Here is a 22,981-nt window from a genome sequence, read left to right as displayed (position 1 = left end):
CTTAACACCATTTGTTCTCAGTCTTGCAGTCTTGACTACTTTTTTGCGATGGACTATAATGATTCCAAACTCAATATTTATTCATACAGCGCCAAATCACAATCGCATGATACTTAACAGAGAAAGGTCAAGGCCTCAGGGAAGAGGGGCTGGTAATGGTAGCAATCATATATTGATGTATACACATGTACACCCATATGTGAACATGAGTGTTGAGTAGTGGCAGATGCATGGTCCTGCAGCTCCAGAGTCAGACCCAACCAAATGACTAAACAGCTGAAACAAGACTACATCACCTATTGGCAAACACAAACAAAAACACAGAGCAGAATGCAGTGCTATCTGGCCCTAAACCGACAGTACAGCACAGCAGATTATTTGAGCATGGTGACTGATCAGCAACTAAAACAAACCCTGACAAAGTACAGACTGAGTGAACACATGTAGCCTTGCTATTGAAACAGGGAAAACCTGGCTCCCTGCAGAGCAGAGGCTGTGCTGTCACTGCAGCCTTAGTCAACCAGAAACAGAATTACACTTCCTCACCAAATGTGAAAAATATATAAATATTAGAGAAACATAATTCCAAAAATTTGAATCAACTGCCCATCCTGCTGGGGGAAGAATCAAAGAATAATAAATTAGCAGCAGTCTATCTGCCTGCCATAGACTGGGGGACAGGGAGTGACAGAGAGAGACTGTGGTTCCGTATTGTAGAACTAAAGGCCAAGGTGTAATGCCATAAGTTACAAAAAAAACTTTTTTAGAGTAACATAAGATTGATAGCAGTTAATAAGTGATAAATACTGATAATTCAGTGAGTCTGTGCATAAGCCACCTCCTTTGGATGAGATGTTGTACAGTCTGATGGCGGTGGGGACAAAGGATTTCCTGAACCTCTCAGTCCTGCGGCACACAGAGACAAGCCATTGGCTGCTGATGGAGCTGTTCTGCTCTGACCTTGAGCACTGAGGGGAGAGAGGCTGGTATTGTCTAAGATGTTGTGCATCTTGCATTGATGTGTCTCTCAATGACGTTTGTTGAAGAGTCTGGGGGGAATCCAGATTTTTTTTTTTTTTTAACCAATCACAGTTGCAGCTTTTTTTAAACCAGCTTGCCCAGTCTCCTTTTGTTCAGGTCAGACGTGCTTGCTGCCACCACACTGCAGCATGAAACAGTACACTGACTGGCCACCACTCACTGATAAAACATGCAGCATTTCACTGCAGATGTCAAAGGACCTGAGCCCCCTGAAGAAAAGAGAGCCAGCTCTGTCCCCTCTGGATGGCATCTGCATTCAGGGACCAGTCCAGGTGCACACCCAGATATCCATAATGTCCTCCCCTTGTATGTTGACTGGCAGAAGAGAGGGCCTAGACCAGAAGTGACACAGCCTGACATACTGCAGTCCTCCTGTCAGTTCATTCACAGTCCAGCATGTGAAGCACCTCTCTTTGAGTTTGTCTCATCACAGGGCTTGGGATGATGCAGTGGGCCTTCCTGGGGAGTGGCATCCTTCAGACATTGCCTCTCTAGGTCTGAGTGGTGTGGCCTCTGCAACTGAGCATTGCTCCAGTCTACGTCAGTATAGTTGCTGTCACAGTGACATGCAGTCAGAGAGGCAGGTTAGGCAGTCCCTCACCTAGGCTGTCAGGAAAAATTAAATTATTCAGTTAATCTAAGGTTTATCTTAGGTTAATCTTTTTTTATTTTTTATTTCAGATAACTTTACAGGAATGTGTCATCATTTGGTGATTTTCATAGTCTGTTAAAAGCGACTCAACAGAACTAACCTCTGGCCAGGCAGCCAGGAATTTTTTGACACTGAATTTTTTGAGATGTTGAATTTTTTTTAGAAACTGAATTTTTTTATAGTGATTTTTTTTTTTGAAATGTTGAATTTTTTTTACATGTCGAATTTTGAAAAACTGAATATTTTGAGACATTGATTTTTTTTTAAAAACTGAATTTATTTCAACACTGAAAAAAAATCTGAGGCAAAAAAGAAATTCAGCGCTAGAAATGTGATGGTTTTTAAAATTCAAAGTCTGATTTTGATGCTGAAATAATTAGATCTTAGAAATTCATATTCAAACTCCGATGGCACAGAAATACTTCCATACTGGGCATGCGCAGTTTGTTCCCACGGCAGAGCGCTTCGCTGGCTCTTCAACGTCATGAGCGGCACTTACGTTCACGTTGCTTTCGTGAATTGTCAACACACAGACGGGCCCCTCGCTTTTAGCGTCCAGCAGTTTAGCGGCTAATTCAACTGCAGTGATGGATAACTCTACCGGACAGACCCAACAACTTCACGAGCTTCATTTGAGGAATAAACGGCAGCGTTGCCGTTTACCCGACGGGAGACCAACGCCCTGAGCTACGGTAGCTAACAGCTAGCAGGTTTGAACGTAGGCTAACGTTACTCCCTCTCTCTCTTTGGCACGCGCACACCATGGATGTAGGCGCACACACACAGCCCAGGTTGTCTGTGTTGTTACCATGGATCTATTGGTTGTTGTTACCCTTGTGGTAACACTTTAGTTGACGGGTGGGTGCATAGCATCCATAAGATAAGGTGTTTGTAAGTGACAGCTTCATAAAACATTCAATACATTGGATTACATGGAATGGAATAACAAATAGGATTTTTTTTTCTTCAAAACCTGGAAATAAAAGAACAAAATGCCCCTACTCAGCATTCTATTGCAGAAGGCCTCATAAAACAGTGACAGAAATGCATAGTGTGTTACCCAGATGTTTCATCAAAGTCCCTTTATCACACCTGGAAGTAGGCCTACTTAAAGGCTGAGTTAAAGTCATGCAGAATTGATTGTTTGCTTTGCTCAAAGTTACCCACCAAAACATCCCAGTGGTAGCATCAGTTGCCATTCCGTTATGAATTCTTCTCCACCTGTATAGTAAAGTGGCATACAAAGTAACATTCATAAAGCTATGATCCATTGCAATAGAAAGCTGAATAGGGGCATTTTGTTCTTGTATCTCCAAGTGCGATTATAGGGGACGCTTGTTCGTTGTTATTCCATAGTAATGTAACCTGATGTATGGATGCTGAGTCATGCCTCATGAAGCCATTGTGAATGCATTGAGAACACCTTATGCAAGGTCTTCTGAATGTGCTATGCACCCACCTGTCAAGTAAAGTGTTACCCTCTGATGTTGTGCTACGGCTTCCCTCCCTACATTCTTTTGTTGTCCACCTTCACCTACGTGAATCTGCTCTTCAGCTGCGGTTGCACGCTGCAGCTTTTTCCTGTCTCCATCCCTGAAGGCCTACCTCTTCTGGTTTAAAGCTCTTAATGTTACTGCATGGTGAGATCAAGGGTTTGTTGTTGTTTGGAAAGCAGCATGCAGTACTTGCTGTGGTGCATTAGATCATTCAGTCAAGGTCAGTGTCCTTGCTGTTGTCATTTTTCTGCGACACATTTCGATCTGCACTCACAACATAGGGGCGATTCCAGAGTAAGTGGGTGGTTACAGTGCCTCAGTACACAGGATTTGTGGGAAGCTGAAGAAAAAATAGATTATGATCTGCTCTGCCAAGTGCAGATCATAAAGTGAAGCAGTACAAACCTCCGTGCTGTTTTCATACCTTCCATACTGTGCTTTATTTCTCCTTGTGGTATAATCAGACTCCTGAGTGAAGCCAGTCAGGTGGGAGGGAGGGGGCTGGTTAAAGGTTACCAGGGTGCAGAGTGTGTGCTCTTACTGCACAACAGTCTTGTGAATGATGTCACATGACTACAGGCTCCACTAGTGGTTGAATGTCAACAACAGTGTCTAGGTAGCCTACAGAATTACTCCCATCTAGCGTTGTGGTTGTATATCGCAAGCAACTCAATCGTATTTTTTTTTTTTTATTCCGCTGAGTCTCCGTGGTTTCCTACCGTCACGCTGCCACTGAACGTAAAAACATGGCGACACCACATGGCAGCTGGCACCGAGCTTACCCGCTCCATGTAGATATGAATGATATGAACGGCAAATTCAGAGCTGAAAGGAACACTTCAGTTTGTTGATGAGGGGGATTACTGATTAATGAAAAACAGACTTTTGAACCAAATAATTGATTTTCATGAATAGATAGCCTAACAGGTGAAGTTACACAATGTTCCTTTAAGTGCTGAAGCCAAGGTAAATGGATGAAGTGGAGTCCATCAGTCATAAGAAATTAACAAGCTAATGCACCAAAGCTTGATGGTTGCTTTTCCTCCTTGGACATTGACATATTTTTTTATTCCTATGTCCGTCTGGCTGCTTATGTTCTTTCGATCCATAGGCACCAGAATATTTGAAGTTGGACCAATGAGTGTGCGTTGTGTGCACCTGGTTGGTGGCCATGAAGAGCACTGAAAACCTTTACCAGTGTCATCTCTGTGCTATAATAAATCTTCACTTGTTCCTATATGCAATTAAAAACTAGTTTGTAGCAGGTTGCAACCCTGGGAAACAGATAAAAATGGCTATTAGATCAACTATATTAGATTTTTTATGCTAACTTAAGACATGTGCTAAAATACACAGAGACAAAAGAAAGTTGTCAAATAGTGAGATGCTCTAGCTGTCTTTGTTCTGCTCTGCAGCACACGTTCTCAACCGAAGCAGAACAGGATCAGTCTGTCAGTTCTTCATATGAAACAAGTGAAGTTCATTGTAACACATTTTGTTAACAGATGACAGCATTGTGGGTAAACAATAACAGCAAGATGACAGTCAACCCACAAAGCACAATTTCCATTGAAGACTTTCACAATTAAAGAGATTCAAATTTCCTAGAAATGATGAAGCAGATTACTTTTATGTAATGCAGAGATGGAACAGAAGTGAGGAACAACGCCGGTGTTCCAGAGGGAGCAACACTGGAGATTTTCTCACATGTTGGAAACCTTATTTGATATTTTTTGTGATCATTTTGTTTATTTGAATTTGACATGGCCTATTTAAACACATAAACAACTCACACATTTTTTCTGCCTTTGATGAATCTTTCAAAATAAGCTGTTTGTCCTTCTCTGTTGTGGGTTTTCTCCAGGGGTAAAGTGTCTTTCCATCAAGTTATTGGAATATAGCCTACCGTAAACCTATTTCATTACTGAGTGATATGATTAAATTTAGAAAATCAGACTAGAATATTTTGTCAAACTACTTATTTATTTTCTAATATTACATTTTATACAACAGTATTTTGTTAATGGATTATTTCATATTTTAATAATATTTTTATATTATTATCAGATTTTTTAAATAAATAAACCTGAAAACAGTTATCTTATCTTGGCTTCCTTCCACTGTCCAAACACATGCGTACTGTACGTGTGAGTGTGTGTGTTGTTGGTCTCTAAATGCCAACCCTACAATAGACTGGTGACCATCCAGGGTGCACCCCTCCCTGACCCTGCACCGAGAAGTAGTAAAGATAGATGGATGGACAAATGAACAGTGTGGATCGTGGCAGCCAGTGATATAAACTCGCTCTGTGACCGCAGCTCTCTCATGTCTCAGGCAGTTTCTTCCTAATTTGTATTGATCCATGCTAATGTTTCCTCTTAGGTCTCCTGCTGACAGCTTTACTGAGTGGAAGCATGAAGCGCTGCTTCATTCAGCTGTCTGCTGACATGTTATTCCCAAGTGGTAGACAGAACTCAGTCTCTTGCTCCATGGGTAGTTGTAGTTTTATGCACTCTGTCCAGTTAACACCATCTGACACAGATTTGTATTGCAGTTGTATTGCAAACAATTGAATTGCAGTTGTTTGTTAAAACTAACAGCCAGTTCTTGATTCACCACTCTGAATGGATTCATTCAATAGTATGTATGACAGATGCATGTACTGTGATGGATGGTACTTTGGTTTTGACTCTAATACCTTGACAGCTGTGGAAGATGAACATGGAATTTTGGGAGGAAAGTTACACAGTAGGTCCCTGGAGAAAAGCTTCCACTGGTCCAGTAAAATATATCAACATCTCAGTATTTATACCTTACTGTGCCACCTACTGTTTGACCTTTGACCTTTTTGGCTCAACAGCTATTTGATGACATGTGGCCCTCACAACTGATTTAGATCTGAACCAGTGAAGACAGTCAACACCATCTAGTCCTTGAGTGTGATTGCTGCAGATGAGGTGATGTAAACCCTGGAGTCAGAGCCTGTTGTATTCCCAGCTGCAGAACCCCATTGTTACTGATTGGAGGATTTGTGTCATCATATAATGCTACTGATTGCCCAGCTTCTCTCTACAGAAAACACCCCATAGTTTTGCTTCACATTTCATTGCTCTTTTGTTTCTTTTGCAGTTGTTATCAGTGTTTTTTGTCCTTTTGCAACACTTTTTCATGGCACAACAACATGGAACAAGATACCCTGTGGATTATGATCTTAATTTGTATTACCTTTTCTCTTAGCTTTTTCTTCAAAATGCTTTATGTATGCTTTATTTTGTGGAAACTGAATAATGGATTTGAATGGATGAAATACACTGCCTGACTGTGTTCATTTTCATTCATTTATTGTTATTTAAATGTGTTGGTGTGTTTGTTGATGAATCTTCACAGTGACAACTGTGAGTTTCTGTGGAACGGTGAAAAATATTGATCCTTTGCCATGAAACTGCTTGCTTTAACTCCATTCTGCATTGTCCTAACTGGCCAACATTTTATGTGATAAAGGTCCACCACCCAATGGTAAAATTGAACATAATCTTTTATTCAGATTTAACCTTCCTCTTGTGTTAGGGTGGCCACTCGCCTGTTTGTAGGTTTTTAATGCATAAAAGTACCACATCAGTTTATGTATTGCTGACTTTGTCAGGGACCTCTATTTAGACAAAATAAAACAAACAAACAAAAAATCACAAAATTCTAAAATGCTCTGGTTAATATTATGACATCTGTGTTGTTATGGTCGGTTTTGACCCGGTTATAACAATAAGAACAATAATGAGAGTTAAAACAGAAATCAAAAGTGCAAACCAACCTTTTCATGGACAAGGAATCCTAACAACGTAACCAAGAGATGAGAAACTAATGGGATGATAAATAATTGTTTTAGTGTGTTTTACAGCTGATTTAAGACTCGGGTCAGAACCGACCATAACACAAGAGATGGTAGCAGAAAGCTGACAAGAGGAAGGTTATTATTTCATATTTAGATGATGGTTTGGTGTGAGCATTGATCTGAGGGTGTGGCCATGACTATTATGTGCCCAACTGGAAGAACCTCTTAAACTTGTCCCTGTGACACAAACTGTGACTTCAGTGGCAACCTCAAATTGCAAACCTTTGTTCAGCCTGTTTGGACCAATGGTAGAAACAGTGATTCTCATTCTTGTCAGTCTTCATTTAGACCTTTCTCTCACCGCTGCCATTTTCCTTCTCTCCAGGTCCGTGGGGTCGATGTATGGGCAGCGAGTGCGGTCCTGGAGGAAGCCAGAGCAGGGCGGTGTGGTGCGCCCACTCCGAAGGCTGGACCACTCTGCACACCAACTGTGACCAGGCGGAACGACCGGACAACCAGCAGAGCTGCTTCAGAGTGTGCGACTGGCACAAGGATCTGTACGACTGGCAGCTGGGTGCCTGGAACCAGTGCGTGCCGGTGTCGATGCGCAGCGCCGGGGTGCAGCGGCCCGCCGTGTGCACCCGGGGAGAGGAGGGCATCCAGACCCGCGAGGTGGGATGTGTGCAGAAAGTGAACGGCGAGCCTGCGGAGGACGCAATCTGCGAATACTTCGAACCCAAACCGCGGCTAGAACAGGCCTGTCTTATTCCCTGCCCCCGGGACTGTGTGGTGTCTGAATTCACCCCATGGACTTCCTGTTCGAGAAGCTGTGGGTGGGGTTTACAGAACCGGATCCGCTTCATTTTGGCTCCACCACTGTTTGGTGGAGCAGCCTGCCCAAACCTGACTGAGTTTCAGACATGCCAGCCAGGGCAGTGTGAGGGAGAGGAGAGCCTCTATAGCCTTAGAGTGGGACCATGGGGGCCCTGCTCAGTCCCACTATCGAGGGAAGCCAGACAAGCTATCAGACCAACCCGGGAAAGTGATAAACTCTCCAAAGAGGGTGAGAAACCGGCCAGAGAGATGGCCAAACCATCCACAGGGACTGACAAGCAGTCCAAGGAGGGTGTCAGACAGTCCGGGGAGGACGAGAAACAATCGAAAGGAGGGGACAAACAGATCAGAGAGGGTGACAACCAGCACAGAGAAGGAGATAGATTTTCCAAGGACAGTAGTAAACCACCCAGAGATGGTGACAAACCATCCAGACACAACAGGAAACTGGGTGGTGTAAACAGGAAACCAGACAGGCCCAAACGACAGAAAAAGGCTAAAAACAAGGAGAAAAGAGAGAAAATCAGAGAGAAAGTTAGAGAGAAGTTAAGGGAAAGGGGCAAGTCAAAGGATCCTCGGACAAAAGAACTCATGAAGAAGAAGAGGATCAGGAACCGTCAGAACCGGCCAGGAGGGAAGTTCTGGGACCTGCAGGTCGGATACCAGACCAGAGAAGTTGCCTGTGTCCACAAGAGTGGGGATGTTGAAGCTCTCAGGTAAGAATGACTGAAACCAGATCCTCATGTGTCATAACCAGGGTTCATTTATGATGATATGTTACTACAAGGTTCACTGTAATATTAATATTTGCAATATCTTTATGTAAAATTGTAAGGCTTTGGGCTAGAGAAACTGAAGATGTTTCATCATGCTGCTGGTGAGATGCTGTGTCCACAAAAATGAGGCAAACTAACATGGACAACCCACAAGCACTATAGGCTACGTTCACTCTGCAGTTACAAGTGACCTGAATCCCATTTTTTTCACTCAAATGTGACCCATATCCGATTTGCTTTTCACAGTGTGAACAGCACAAGTTGCATTGAATCTGACATGGCCCTGAATCAGATTCAGATCCGATTTTTTCCAATGCGACCCCAGTGTGAACAGTGTTCAGTGTCACTTTACAATGTTTACTCTAGGTTTTGTTTTAAGAAGCAGCGGCAGGACCACACACACACACACACACACACACACACACACACACACACACACACACACACACACACACACACACACACACACACACACACACACACACACTACATACAGAGCAATAAAAAAACGGCTTGATAAAACGTTGAATAATTTGAGGAGCAGCTGTAGTGAGAACGTGAGGCTGAAGGAGGAGATTATAAATACAGAAGGACACGTGCTGTTAAACTTTGGTTTTTAATAACTTGTTGATGTTGTTTCTTAATAAACCGAATGCTGCACAGCAGTTTGAGACACTTTAGGAGGTTTATTCCTATATAGGTACAAACTAAAGTAATGGTAGCCTAACTGAAAGTAAAACACAGATTTTGGCTCATTTTCTTCACTCTTTTCCTCCTCAGCAGCTGCTCAGACATTTTCCAGCTTCCACTTCACAGACATTTAAAAAATGAAAGTGAAAATACTCGTTCCCTCTATGTTTCCTGTACAACAGCTGCTGTGCCTGGTGTTTGTTCTTTTGCGCATGCGGGTCAGTTCAGAACCGTTCACACTGGAATCTGATACAGGCCACGTTTTAGATGGTGATGTCAACAGCCAAACAAAAAATCAGATCTGAGCAAAAAATCCCAAAAAGAATTGTAACGTAGCCTGGTTTATCAGGAGCATTGACTGGGACTCATGGATGAAGATGAATTAGATTTGGAGGTTGAAGAACACAATATATCCACTGTAGCACATGGGAATTACTGCAGAAAATGGGTTTACTTAGTAGCATGTGTTGCTCCCAACTCTTTATATATGGTTCAGTGTTAATGCACTAATGGAGCCAGACAAGCCGGATGGATGGACACACTTCCCATGACGTCCAAAAAGAATTTCAAATTTCAAACATTTCAAGGGTATCAACATTTGTTGTTTTACACCTCATCACAACTTTCAGTACAGAGTAGAAAATAGCTTCTGTGTCAGGTTTTTTACACTCTTAGAAATAAAAATGCTAAGTAGAACCATATAAGGTTCTTCGGCTTCTCCTCATAGGAGAACCCTTTTTGGCTCCTGGTAGAAGCTTTTATAAAGGTTCCATCTGGAACCCTTTTCGATGGTTCTACCTAGAACCCAACATAAAGGGTTATATCTAGAACCTAACTAGGGATGCAAACAATTAATCGATTATCGATTAATTGTCGATAAGAAATTACTCGATTAAAATAAATTACTTGCAATTAATTGCGTTTTGAACCCGTAATTCCCCGCCAGTCCGCGTGAGGGCGCGCTTGACGCCAGACGTACTTGACGCAAACGCGGGAACACAAGCGAAGCAGGGCTCTGACGACAACAACAGCGGAACACTGATAGGATGAAGAGGGCAAGACGGAGTGCAGTTTGGAGCCACTTTAAGTTGGTTAATGACGACAAAGACGCCAAATGCACACTATGTGGAAGTATTTTAAGGTACAACAACTCGACAACCTCGTTGAATTACCACCTAAATGTGTCACATTCAGCCATGCTACAAGCAGCGAATGGTTCTCAGCCTACCATCACCACAGCGTTGGGACGAAGGGTATGTGACTCCACGAAAGCAGAGGGCATTACCCAGCGGATATGTGACATGGTTACCACAGACATGCTGCCGATAAATGTCGTTGACGGAGAGGGATTTCGTGAGGTAATACAGTACATCGAGCCAGGGTACAATATCCCCTCTAGAACAACCATAACCACCCGCGTGGAAGCAAGCTACGCGAGGAAGAAGGCCGAGTTGAAAACACAACTTGCAACCGCGAATGTGGCCCTCACAACAGACTGTTGGACTTCTTTGAATACAGAAAGCTACATCACAGTTACGTGCCACTACATTGAACCGGACTGGCAGGTAATGTCAGCTGTCCTACTCACAGAGAGCATGTCAGTGAGGCATACGGCTGACAATTTAGCTGACAAGTTAAACCAGGCTGTGGAAACATGGGGTCTCACCGGGCGTGTGGTTGCTTGTGTACACGACAATGCACGGAATATCGTCTCGGCAAACAGTCCCACGCGAGTTAACTGGCACTCAGTTCCATGTTTCGCCCACACTTTGCAGTTGGCCATTAACGACGGTTTCGCTACCTACATAAACCGAGTCATTGTAGCTGCAAGCAGACTCGTACAACACTTCAACCATAGCAATCCAGCAAACAAAGCGCTCGCAGCAAAACAGAAACAAATGCAGCTGCCGTCGCATAAACTCATCCAATCCTGTAAAACCAGGTGGAATTCAGTCAGTGACATGTTTAACAGACTAACGGAGCAGCGGTGGGCCGTGTCTGCTGTACTATCAGACCGCACAGTGACCAAACTCACAGACGCAAGGACGCTGGAGCTGCGAGATGAACATTGGCAATTGATGGAGGATGTGGCGCCAGTGCTGGAAACACTCAAGTGTGCAACGACCGTTATGTCTACTGAGACTGAGGTGTCCATATCAGACACGTATCCCATCACCTTCAGCCTGATCAACGTGCATCTCAAGACAGACGAGGGAGACACCAGCAAAGTGGGGGAATTCAAATCCAGAGTGCGCACTTCACTGGGTGAAAGGATGAAGGTAAGCTAAATCCATTAATTTAATTATTGCAGATATTTTTGACTATATGCATTGCACACAAAGCACATTGTTTGACAATTGTAGTTTTTAACTCTTTCTACTATCTTATCTAATAAATATGAATAATTAATATCAAGCAATCTATTAATGATTAATAGTGGTTAATTCATTAAATGATAAAACACATAACCTATTAAAAACAAATGATGATTAAAAACAAAATCACATTTAAATCTAATTTATTGTCTTTTTCTTCACAGATTGCCTCTGATGACCTGACGTCAACACCACCAATGCTAGCCACCATGCTGGATCCTAGGCACAAGCACCTGGGATTTCTGACCCCACCAAGGAGGATTGCAGCTCAAGCCAAACTGCTTGAAGTGCTGGCAGAAGCAGAAGCCAGACATGGGAGCTCCACATCAGCAGATGCTGCTAGAGACCAGATCAGTGCAGTGCCAGCTCCAGTCCAGGGAGCTGTGCTTCAGAGACGCAGTGCTTATGCTTTACTCATGGGTGAAAACTACAGCACCAGGGGCACCGATGATGTAGAAAAAGAAGTGGATATCTTTCTGAAGGATCCGCCACCACTCCTTGATTCCAATCCCGCAGCATGGTGGAAGGTCAATGAAGGAAGGTTTCCAAGGCTGGCAAAACTGGCACGAAAGTACCTGGCCATACCAGGCACGTCAGTCCCTTCTGAGCGTGTATTCTCAGCAGCTGGCCTAACTGTTAACAGGCTGCGCACACGACTTACTCCTGAGCATGTTGATATGCTAATATTCTTGAACAAAAATAGATAGGTCTATCTATGCAATGAGGAGCACTAGGGATGTTTTTGTTTTGTTTTACGAAGACAGACATATCTCATCAGGCAGCCTATATTTTAAGTTAAAACTAGAGCTACGACAATCCAGTCATGTTATTGTGATATTGTCACATTTCCCATTTTAAGGGGGATTATAAATGCTGCTAATAGTCCACATGTGACACCTTATTTACTTTTCTGAATTTATTTTATTATGCTGCTAAGAGACAGTGCACTAATTTATTTTCATGTTAAAGTAGCCTACATAGTATTGTATTCTTCTATTCAGGAATGTATTTTTTTTTATGCTGCTGCTATTAATGTTTCCAATGTTGCACATGAGAGATGAGTGTAATATTTTGATATTTTCTATTCAGAATATGTTTGATATTCTACCAAAATGTTATTCCCTGCCCTCAAGTAAGCCCAGAATAAATCTTTGATGAAGGAATATGATTTGCATTTTTTTTTAACATAAGGAAGATAACATTTTACGTTACATCTACAGTAGATAGAACCTATTCAGAGGGAAATTCAGGTTCTTAGAAAAATTGCCGCTTATCAATTAATCGATCATCGATCGATAAGATGAAACAACTATCGATTAATGAATTACTCGATAATTTGCATCCCTAAACCTAACCCAACATAAAGAGTTATACCTAGAACCATCTGTGAAAGGTTACACCCAGAACCCCCAATGATTTTCTACAAAAAACCCTTCTATGGTGTATTGGTTTCACCCAGAACCCTTACTGGGGGTTCCATCCAGAACCCACACCGAGTTCCGCGGAGAACCCTTTCATATTTTAATGGTTTCATTTAGAACTCACACAGGGAGTTCCACATAGAACCCTTTCATATTTCAAGGGTTTCATCTACAACTCACAATAAGGAGAGGGAGCTCTAAAAAAAGGGTTTCACCAATAACCCAATGTTGTATTCTGCAGATCAGGCACACATATTATTGAATCCCTTATATTATATTACGGTCAGTTAAATGTTGACACTGAACAAACATTCAAACACATTTAATGAAAAAAAATATTTATTTAAAAAAAATGTAACAATGATGGATAAGGAGGGGATGACAGTCCAATAGAACAGGAGAGGCTATGTAGGTCTCAGGGAAGAACAGGTCAAAAGTTAGAGCCGACACTGAACCAGATAGATGACTGCTTTCATAACCAATTTTGTCACTGAAAGAGGACAATCATCTTGTTTTCTCTTGTGTGTCATCAACCTTGGCCTCCCCCCTCCTCCCTCCTCCCTCCCCTGCTCAGAGTCTGTCTCTGCTTCTCTGTTACTTTCTGTAAAGCGCTGCAGTGTGATGTGGTGATGGACAGGAGATAATTCAGAACCTTTCATATGTTGATCAAATCCTCCTCGACCCTCTCGTCCTGCTTTAGTGAATGAGGAAGTCACCAAAGCAGTTGCTACTGTAATGCTGTTCCCTTTAGTTACCTGCTGTCCCCACTTAGTATTAACATTCCTCTCAACTGATCCAATCATGAGGTCAGCACTAAGTATTGATGTGAATGCACGCAAGGCACAGGTGAGATCGGATCACTCAGACCACATTTGGAGGTGATCTGGTCCACATTCCTTGTGCACAGTGTGATTGCAGATGTGTCCTGGCCACACTGAAGGACGGCCTACTGCCACAACCTCGTTTAATCCTGCTATGGTTTTATTACGAGTCAAATAGCTCCCTCTCTCTTTTCTCAAACACACCAGCACACTGACAGAAAGAATTACAGACACAGACAAAGGCGGTCAGACATTGTGTCCTTCAGACTGCTCTCAGGTTAGATTGGACTATTTATACACACACAATCCCTCACGGGGTGTTCCCACCAAACGCGATGACGCTTCATCGCGCGTCGAGATTACATGTAAAGTCAATGCAAACACGCGATTTGACGCGTCATCGCGCCGGGCGATGCGATGGACGCGATAGCGCGGCGCGATGGACGCGTTGGCCGCGAAAAATCGCCTCCATCGCGTCGCCCGGCGCGATGCCGCTTCATCGCTCGAGTTCAAATAATTGAACTTTTGCGGCGAATTCGCGTCGCGACAGCCTATCAGCTTTGAGATCGTCACCGACGTGCTGACGTACGGACGTACTGGTGTTCCCTTGGCAGTTTAGTCAGAGCGAGTCTATTGACAATATTAGAAGTTTTCTGGTTTAGTTTAGTTTATTATTCAGATCCCCATTAGCTGCAGCAAAGCCACAGCTCTTCAGTGTTGCTTTTCCGGTGGTGTTACAAACGTTTTTGGTTTGGATATTCGGACCTGAAAGCCCGTTATCACTGCTGTTTTCAACCAGCGGGCGCTGCGAGCCGGCCGCCCCGTCCCAAAGCACTCAACAGGCGGTCAGTCACACAGTAGTTCACGGAGCTGTCTCCTCCTCTTCCTGCAGCCAGAGACCCACACCACTGTTCCTGTCCCATCTACAGGGACAGGAACAGTGCAGCGACGGCCAGAGAATGAAATAGTGGGAGAAATGTTGTTGTTTGGGCGGGCTCGTCGCGCGACGCGATGCCGCGACGAGGCGTTTTTTGCATATTGAACCAGCGTCAAAACTGGAGCGTCTAGCGCGACGCGATTTCATTTGACGCGCGATTCAATCGCGTTCATCGCGTTTGGTGGGAACACCCCGTCAGACTCACTGTTTGTCTTTTTCAGCTAGGTCATTCAGCTTTCCAGTTACACATTCTACTGTTTTGCACATACACGTTTTTGTAGTGTTTTACTACATTTAGCTTCAACAAGTCAGTCCACTTTCAGCCTTCAGTTGATATTCCTGCCTTTAATCTTCAGCAGCTGCTTTAGCATCTGTAGCTCTAATTCATGTCTCAGCATTCATGTTCCTTTTTTCATGGGAAATGCGATTTCAAGAAAATTACCAAACCAAGTGCAGTGTAGTTCTGGAGGATTTGGAATACATCATGTTTGGAATAGACTTTCTTAGTATAGATGAATAGAATAAAACAACAGAAGTAGTACAAAAGTAGGATGGCTTTCCTGTTTCTGAGATGAAACAATTTCTTTATCAGGATCAGGATCATGTTGGTTTTGTTCATGATCACACATAGTGGGGTGTCGTCTTCCACAGGAGGAGATAGGAGGTAAATGGTTGGAGGGAAAATTGTTCTGAAATCACATCAGTGTCAAACCTTGTGTGCTCATTTTGTATCTGCAAAGCTCCACAATGCTCTTATCATGTCTAGTCACTGAGAGAGAGAGAGAGAGAGAGAGAGAGAGAGAGAGAGAGAGAGAGAGAGACTGAATGGCTTTGGTATTATTCTGATAAACATTAAAACAAAAAAGAGAAAGACACAGACATGGGTTTGTTTGTTCACAGAGCTTCAGAAAGAGTAAACGGAGGGAAAAGGCCATTGTTGAGACAAATGGGGGAGTGGAACAGAACAGAGAGCCAGTGTGTCATTATCCCAAATGGTCAGTCACACACAGAGAAGAACAAGTGTGTTTCAACTCCACAGCCTTTCCACCATCAAACAGAGCCGTGGTGTGGCCGATCCGCTGCTGACAATGTGGATAACAAACAGTTTGCATTTGTAATGAGCAACTTTGAAACCAGGTTTATTACACAGGCTGACTCTGGCTCTGTGCGATCCCCTCACAGCTGCTGGGTTGGTCCTCAGTGACCTGCTCTGTCTTCTCCTTCCCCTGTCTATCCCACAAGTTTCCGAACGTCATCTATGGTCAAAACCGGAAGCCGGTTTTGCTATTCCGGTGGAATTGTACGTTTACGTTTCCATGATTTTCAGTCGTTGTCATAGTTGCGGTAAATGCATGGATCTATTAACGCTGGCTTTTAACACGGATGTCAATTTGTGTGATATCCATTGTTAAAAGCTGGTATGATAATCCATGTGTTTTACAGATTTTCATTGAAAAAAAAAATCCATGCATGTACCACGACTACTGAAACCATGGAAACGTTTGGAAAAAGGTGGATAAACTGCTGTATGACTCTCTCTTTGAGGTCATTGTTACAACATGTTTTTTTTTCATGATGCAAATTCTCCACATACTATAAGCAATTAATTAGATTTTGGTTCAGTCCTCATACATGTAATTAGTTAAAGGATGGTTCAACATTTTGGCAAATTGGAATTGAAAATCAAACTCATCAAATACACAATCCAACAACTTTTTTTTTGGATTGTGTATTTGATGAGGGAAACCAAGAAATCCCATGAGCCTCCGTAGCGTAGCTCTGAGCAGCTCGCTGGCTGTGCGCCGCTGTTCTAAAAATAGCTTGCATTGACAATTAAAGGTAACAAACCTACTGCTATGACTATTAGCGATTATGGCAATGGGCCAATTTGCCAAAATGTTGAACTATCCCTTTAAAAATATGCCATCATAGGTTTTTACTGCACTCTCCCAAATCACAAGGAGGAGACTTTTCCTGTTATTGACTTGTCCACTCATGCCTTCCTCTTATCATATCTCCTGGTCCCACACCCCAGTTGGGTCTGAGTTGCAAGGTTTTATTCAAACAAAATTACAGTTGTGATGCTAATAATTGTGTAGCCTCAGTTTCATCCTGTTTTACGGTGTGTTTGTTTTGGTCTTCATCAGCATGTGCTACCAGGAGACATTACCAGTGACTTTCCAGGCCTGCGTCATGACCAAAGACTGTGACGTCACTGAATGGTCTGAATGGTCAGCTTGCTCCAAGGAGTGCGCCAGCCCCGACGGTTCCAAGGGCGAACGCACCCGCACCAGGAAGGTTAGCCAGTTCCCCATCGATGGTGGGAAAGACTGCCCAGAACTTGAGGAGAAGGAGCCGTGCAGTCCACAGGGAGACGAAGTGCCACCCTGCATCCTGTAAGTACAAACAAGAAGATCTGTTATTTATTAAAGATCCCAATTAGCTGAAGCCACAGCAGTTAGGTAGTCCTCCTGGGGCCCACACAAAAAAATACAAAGCCACACACACATATCGCTGTTCAAGTAGATACATAAAATCTAATAGCCTGAAATTAATACACCAAACACAGAACAATTTACTGAACAGAATAATGCTAAAACAATTCCATTTAGAAATTATACTTTCAAGCTAAATTTGAGTTTCTTTTTCAAAAAAACAATTTGCCATGAATCCTGTAGAGATATGGAGGTAGGTCATTCCAAAAGAGATAAGGATCTACAGTATAAATAGAACATCGATAGTTCTCAGACGAGGTAGTATCAGTTAACCATTGCTAGACCCTCTTGTATTATAGATATGCACAGTGTTACAGTACACAAGTTGTTTCATCAAAGAAAAATAGGACTGTTACTGGAAATGGCTGACCTAACCAGAGTAAGTGTATTAAATGATAACTTCTTCTCCACAGCAAGCCAAGAGAGGTAATCATACATATGGTTAACACTGATTAAGTAGAATGATATATACCTTCATTTATGTACACCTTATTTATTTAATCCTTGTGATTGAGTTTGCATAATTAGAATTATTGAAATGAGTATCAAAGAGTACATTAACATAAGGATAATATGCTTGATACAACAATGTAGTCCATAAGGTTAGGTGGATGGAGGCTGCACAGTATAACTGACTGAACATTAGAAGCGTAGATAATATTGATTTAGTATTGCCTGGCATTGACCTTACTGCAGGTGGCTATAGCAAGAAATGAACGGTTAAATCTTTGCTTCCAATAAAACAAAAAGACCAAACACTAGTGCCCTCCACTTGGAGCACCACTTTGAATTGGAACATGTTTTAACAGATTAAACATGCATTTTTCCTCATTCTATGAGGATTGACAGGTTGACACTGCCCAGTTATACGGGGTCATCTGGGTCATTTAATGGATGACCCAATGGACAGACCGTACAGAAAACAGTCAAAATTCTGAAGCTGGGGAAAACCACAAAAACATCAGCTTTTCTGGAGCTATTATGTATGTCACCACTGGGATGTGGGCTCATCCAGAAAACAATAGGTGTCAGTGTGGGGGAGGGGCTGCCCTGTCAGGCTGGTGACAGTTATTCAGCCACAGTCTTGGGCTTATGGGAAATGGCAAAGACCTTCATAGAAAGAATATCAGTAAAAACTAAAACAAATATGGTTTTCTGATTTAGGATCTGGAGGTTCTACTTTCATTTAATGTTTAATCCATATGGTTTAGTAAATGAATGACCATGACTTCATTAATTTCTGCTTCTGCTTGACAGACAGCTAGAGGAGAGGTAGTAGATCTGTTTATGGCACTGAGACAAAAAGCAGAGAGAAGGGAGGCTCTCCCTGGGGCCTCGTTGTCCCGCAGCAGAGCCTTTTATTGGTGACCTCAAATGAATTCCATTATCAGCTTAGATGGAGGCAGGGTTTACATTTCAATCCTCAAGGTGAAAAACCACAAAGCATCATTGCTTAGGCACACTGCTGCCAATTCAGCAGCCACACCCATGCATACTCATTACAATAAATAACCTCTTTTCAGACGGTAAAACTGAGTGTTAGAGGGCACTCATGGGACAGTATACTGTAAATATCATTCTGAGACAAATAATATAAAAAAAACTCAAACAAGCAATAAACAACAGTAGCTACAAGAAGCCATCTTTGCTGTGGCCTGTGGCAAAAACAGTGTTCAAAAATATTGTAATGATGATGATAGATGTGTAATCTTTTATAAGAATATACTTATAATATATCCTGGGAAAATATAGTTATCGTTTTCATTTATGTCAAATTTTATTTTTAATATTTATATTTAGGGCCTTTTTGCCTTTTATGGATAGTATAGTTAAGACAGACAAGAAATGGAAAGCAGAGAGAGGGGAAATGACATGCAGCAAAGGGCCGCCTGAATCGGGATTCGATACTGGGCCAGCTGTGATGAGGACTATAGCCTCTGTATATTGAGTGCCTACCAACTGAGGTAAATGACACCCCAATGTGTCAAAGGTTTTTAAGGAACAGAATCTGCTAATCTTATATCCAAAGTGTGGACAGAAACAAACCAAAAATGATACAGAACTTGGAAACATAGGAAATGTTGGTTATTTGAGTAAGAACAAGTGGCTGTCCTACGGGCTCAATGTTAAATCCTGAAAAAAAACTTTTATTCTGTTCTTTTAATGTGATTCCTTCTTTTAAGAAAACACTAAGCGGCTGACATACACCATATCAGGCAAACTCTCGTTGCTTCTCAGTTACAGCTGGAAGACCACAGAGTGGACAGAGTGCAAGGCAGACGTGCTGCTGAGCCAACAGGATCGTCGGCGTGGAAACCAAACAAGCCTGTGTGGAGGTGGGATTCAGAGCCGGGAGGTCTACTGTGTCCAGAGCAGCACTGACAAACCAAGCAACATGGGCAGTCTGAGGAGCAAAGAAGGTATCTTCCCCAAAATGTCTTTCTAGTCTTGTTTCAGCTGTTGTTTTGTATTTCTGTATTTCATCCACTCATCACCATCCACATGTGTAAGCACTCCGCTGAAGAGGCACCTATAGGCATGACACTAAACACAACACATAGGGATTTCCATCCTGCCTTCATTTTATATATAAAATATTTCCCAAATGCTGTGGCTTTGAGATGAGAGATCACTATAATTTACATTTACCATTAACTTAATTAGGTTACTGAGTTGTAATCAGCAAATTGTGTCTTATTTATACAGCAGTTAATACTGTAAAGATCACTTATAAACTTATTCAGATTTTTCAAATGATTAGAAGTGACAATGGCAAGAAGTTTGAGCAACCCACAAATGATGCTTACTGATGGCTTATCATGCATTTAAAAAGAAACAGTGAATGAATTATGCTGCATTCACATGGAATCAGGCAGATGGTAGACGACAGGTGAACTACAGCCAAGAGAAGGAACGGGGAACACAGACAAGCAAAACAATACACACATGACAATATGTTGCTATGACAGTGTTGTATTGTTTACAACAAATTGAATAAAATATAAATTTATTTTTTTATGTTATTATCATGTAGGGCATATGTATGGCTATAACATTCAGATTTCTAAAGATATTGCACCCCACTAAAATGACATCTTATAAAACCCTTAACAAAGTGTTCAAATCTCAGGAACTTAGCAGGCAAACAAAAGTTAAAAGTCAAAACCTGTCTCTTTTTTCAGAAAGGTACATTCTGCAAGAACTATTGACGTTAGGCTCATACTGTTTCCCTGTCAGATTTGGCAGGAAAACATCTGTTTTTCAACACAAATGTTGTTGTGGTAGAAGGGCACTTGAGTAACCCATGCTCTGTTCACACACACTCCACCTCTGCATATCCTCCCCCAGGTGAATCAGCCGTGAACCAAACAGAAAGGAGAAAACAGCAGTATTCCTCCACTGAAACTATATGAAGATAAATATGACTGTGTGTGTGTGTGCGTGTGTGTGTGAGCCACACATAGCAAGTAATAGCAGATAAAATATGAGCTTTCATGTAAATTGCTGTGAGCACATGAAAAGCTGGAGGTGCATGGCTGCATATTTATCCAGCATCGAGGCTCTCAGTCCAGCTGGCTGTGGCGTCAACTGGCATCATCTGCTAGAAATTATTCAGATCAGATGCTCACAACAACCAGCCACATGATTTCCTGTTTCAGTGTCAAGATTCCACAATGTCAATTTTGCTAACAGTGTTGGGTCTCACACACAGAGTGCCTCTTCTGCATTTTAACACAATAAGGATTTTTTTGGAGTTGCTTTCAAGGATATAAATAGGCTACTTTCTCTCAGTCTCAACACGGTTCATTCTCATACTACTGCCAGCTACTACCAGTACCATCCCATATTTGGCAGATATGGGAAATTCTGCCAGACTTGTGCACAACATCACTGTTTATTAGTCGAAGATGCTACATTTTCAAATGGGGTGTAGCTTTTGGTCATCATGAGAAACTTTAGTTTTTCTTTTGAAGACACAAAGATTTAAAGTTCTGTAAAACTGGTGCTATTAGCAGGTGGTGAAGCTGTATCACCATTTTGAGAACAAAGAGTGACATGCATACTGTAGAACAGATGTGCCACTGGGATCCCTTGAATCGTCAGTGGCGGTAGCTGCCATGTTGCAGCACAAGGAATACCAGGCCATCTGCCACGATTACCTGAACCAGGTCAGTCAGTGTGGACATGTCCATTAATTAGCCTTTGTTAGAATTCAGGAGAGTAGCAACTGGGCAGCCAGAGTGAAAGGAAAACAGAGGCTGTGCTCCGTTGGTAGGCTGACACATGGACACCAGCCTGGCAATTGTTTATTCAGAAACTACTCACACATTGGCACATTTTTATAATTATCTGTTGTTATGTTTTAGCTCGTTAGAACCTTTGTCAGTATTTCCCATGCACCCATAACTCAATATCCAAAAACTCAATCTGCTTTTTCCGGTTCCAGTAGGGGAGAGGGGGGCACAGACACACACACATTTTGGTTTGGGTTGAATAATTGAAAAAAAAAAGAAAGAGTTAGATTAATCATAATCCTATACAACCAAAATACACCTCTCTGCTACCACTATTGCTAGCCATTGCCTTTTTCTAGCACTTAGGGTTCTCATACAGTTGGACTGAGAAGTGGCAGAGTGATCATTATCCTATAGGTTACTACTGTTTCAGAATTTATTGTTTTGTTCAAAATGAACAAGAGTCAAAGAGTAAACAACAATGTAGCTGTCAACAGAGTCTGAATAGTCCTGTAGGATGTTTCATTATTGTTGCACGTAACAGGCGTTAGTTAGTTGTAAGGGTTAGTTGTAACACTGTGTTACAGCTAACCCCGCTGTGTGACATTTTATTAAAGCCTAGCTAACATTTTCTGGGAGATGGTAATGTGATTCAAATCAAAGTTTGGTTTTAGACAACAAGGCAATTAATAAGATCATACATTACACAAGCAGCTCAGTAACTGAAAGACAAGTACGACAAAGGAATTCACTTATGTCGACTGACTGTGAAACTAAAGCTAGTCACATGACTTGATTTATAAGTACTTAAAGGGACAGTATGTGAGATTTACCCCCATCTAGCGGTGCGGTTGCATGTCGGCACGTATTCTTGCTGTTGCGTTTACGTAAACTCGGGCAGAAGTCAGAAAAACAACACACGCTGCATGTATCAGGATAAACAAGCCTCTATGTAAACAAACGGTCCGCCAGCACGAGGCAAAACAATACAGGCGTGACAACATGTTGTCATGGTGATGTCGTATTGTTTACCTGACCCACGTTTTACCGGCTTTCTCTCGTCGAGTAAAATAACATCCAGTTGGTTTGCCGACGGCGTCACTCACGGCGTCATTCAGGTGTCTGACTGCACCTGAAGGCAACACCAGTGCCTCCGTCCTTCCTCACACTAGCTACACGGTGGTGACAGTTTTAACAGGCGCTGTCTGGAAAACTTTCTCCCCGAGCCGAGAAGCTCCGGCGGCCCGAGTTTGAGGTTACTTACAGCCACGGTGACACTGAACGTAAAACATGGCGATTCAACATGGCAGAGAAGGTTCGGTGAACCCCCCCCTGTATGTTTGTAACGACTTGTAACATCTCATTCTAAGGTACGAGAA

The 22,981-nt window shown here is 42.3% G+C and overlaps 1 protein-coding gene across 1 annotated transcript in view; it reads left to right on the top strand.

Annotated features, from left to right (window-relative positions):
- Nucleotides 1-22,981, top strand: part of thsd7aa (thrombospondin, type I, domain containing 7Aa) — a gene marked incomplete at both ends in the record, with an annotated part of 104,201 nt that overhangs the window by 26,144 nt on the left and 55,076 nt on the right. Inside the window, 3 exons of the mRNA XM_083981569.1 lie at nucleotides 7,404-8,568; nucleotides 17,020-17,268; nucleotides 19,606-19,787. Of these exons, the coding sequence (XP_083837695.1) occupies nucleotides 7,404-8,568; nucleotides 17,020-17,268; nucleotides 19,606-19,787 (1,596 nt within the window). The remainder of the gene's footprint in view (nucleotides 1-7,403; nucleotides 8,569-17,019; nucleotides 17,269-19,605; nucleotides 19,788-22,981) is intronic.

Source organism: Trachurus trachurus, assembly GCF_905171665.1.
Source record: "Trachurus trachurus genome assembly, chromosome: 11".
NCBI classification, from domain to species: domain Eukaryota; kingdom Metazoa; phylum Chordata; class Actinopteri; order Carangiformes; family Carangidae; genus Trachurus; species Trachurus trachurus.
The sequence above is the reverse complement of the archived record's forward strand: the minus strand, read 5'-3'. Positions and strand labels throughout refer to the sequence as shown.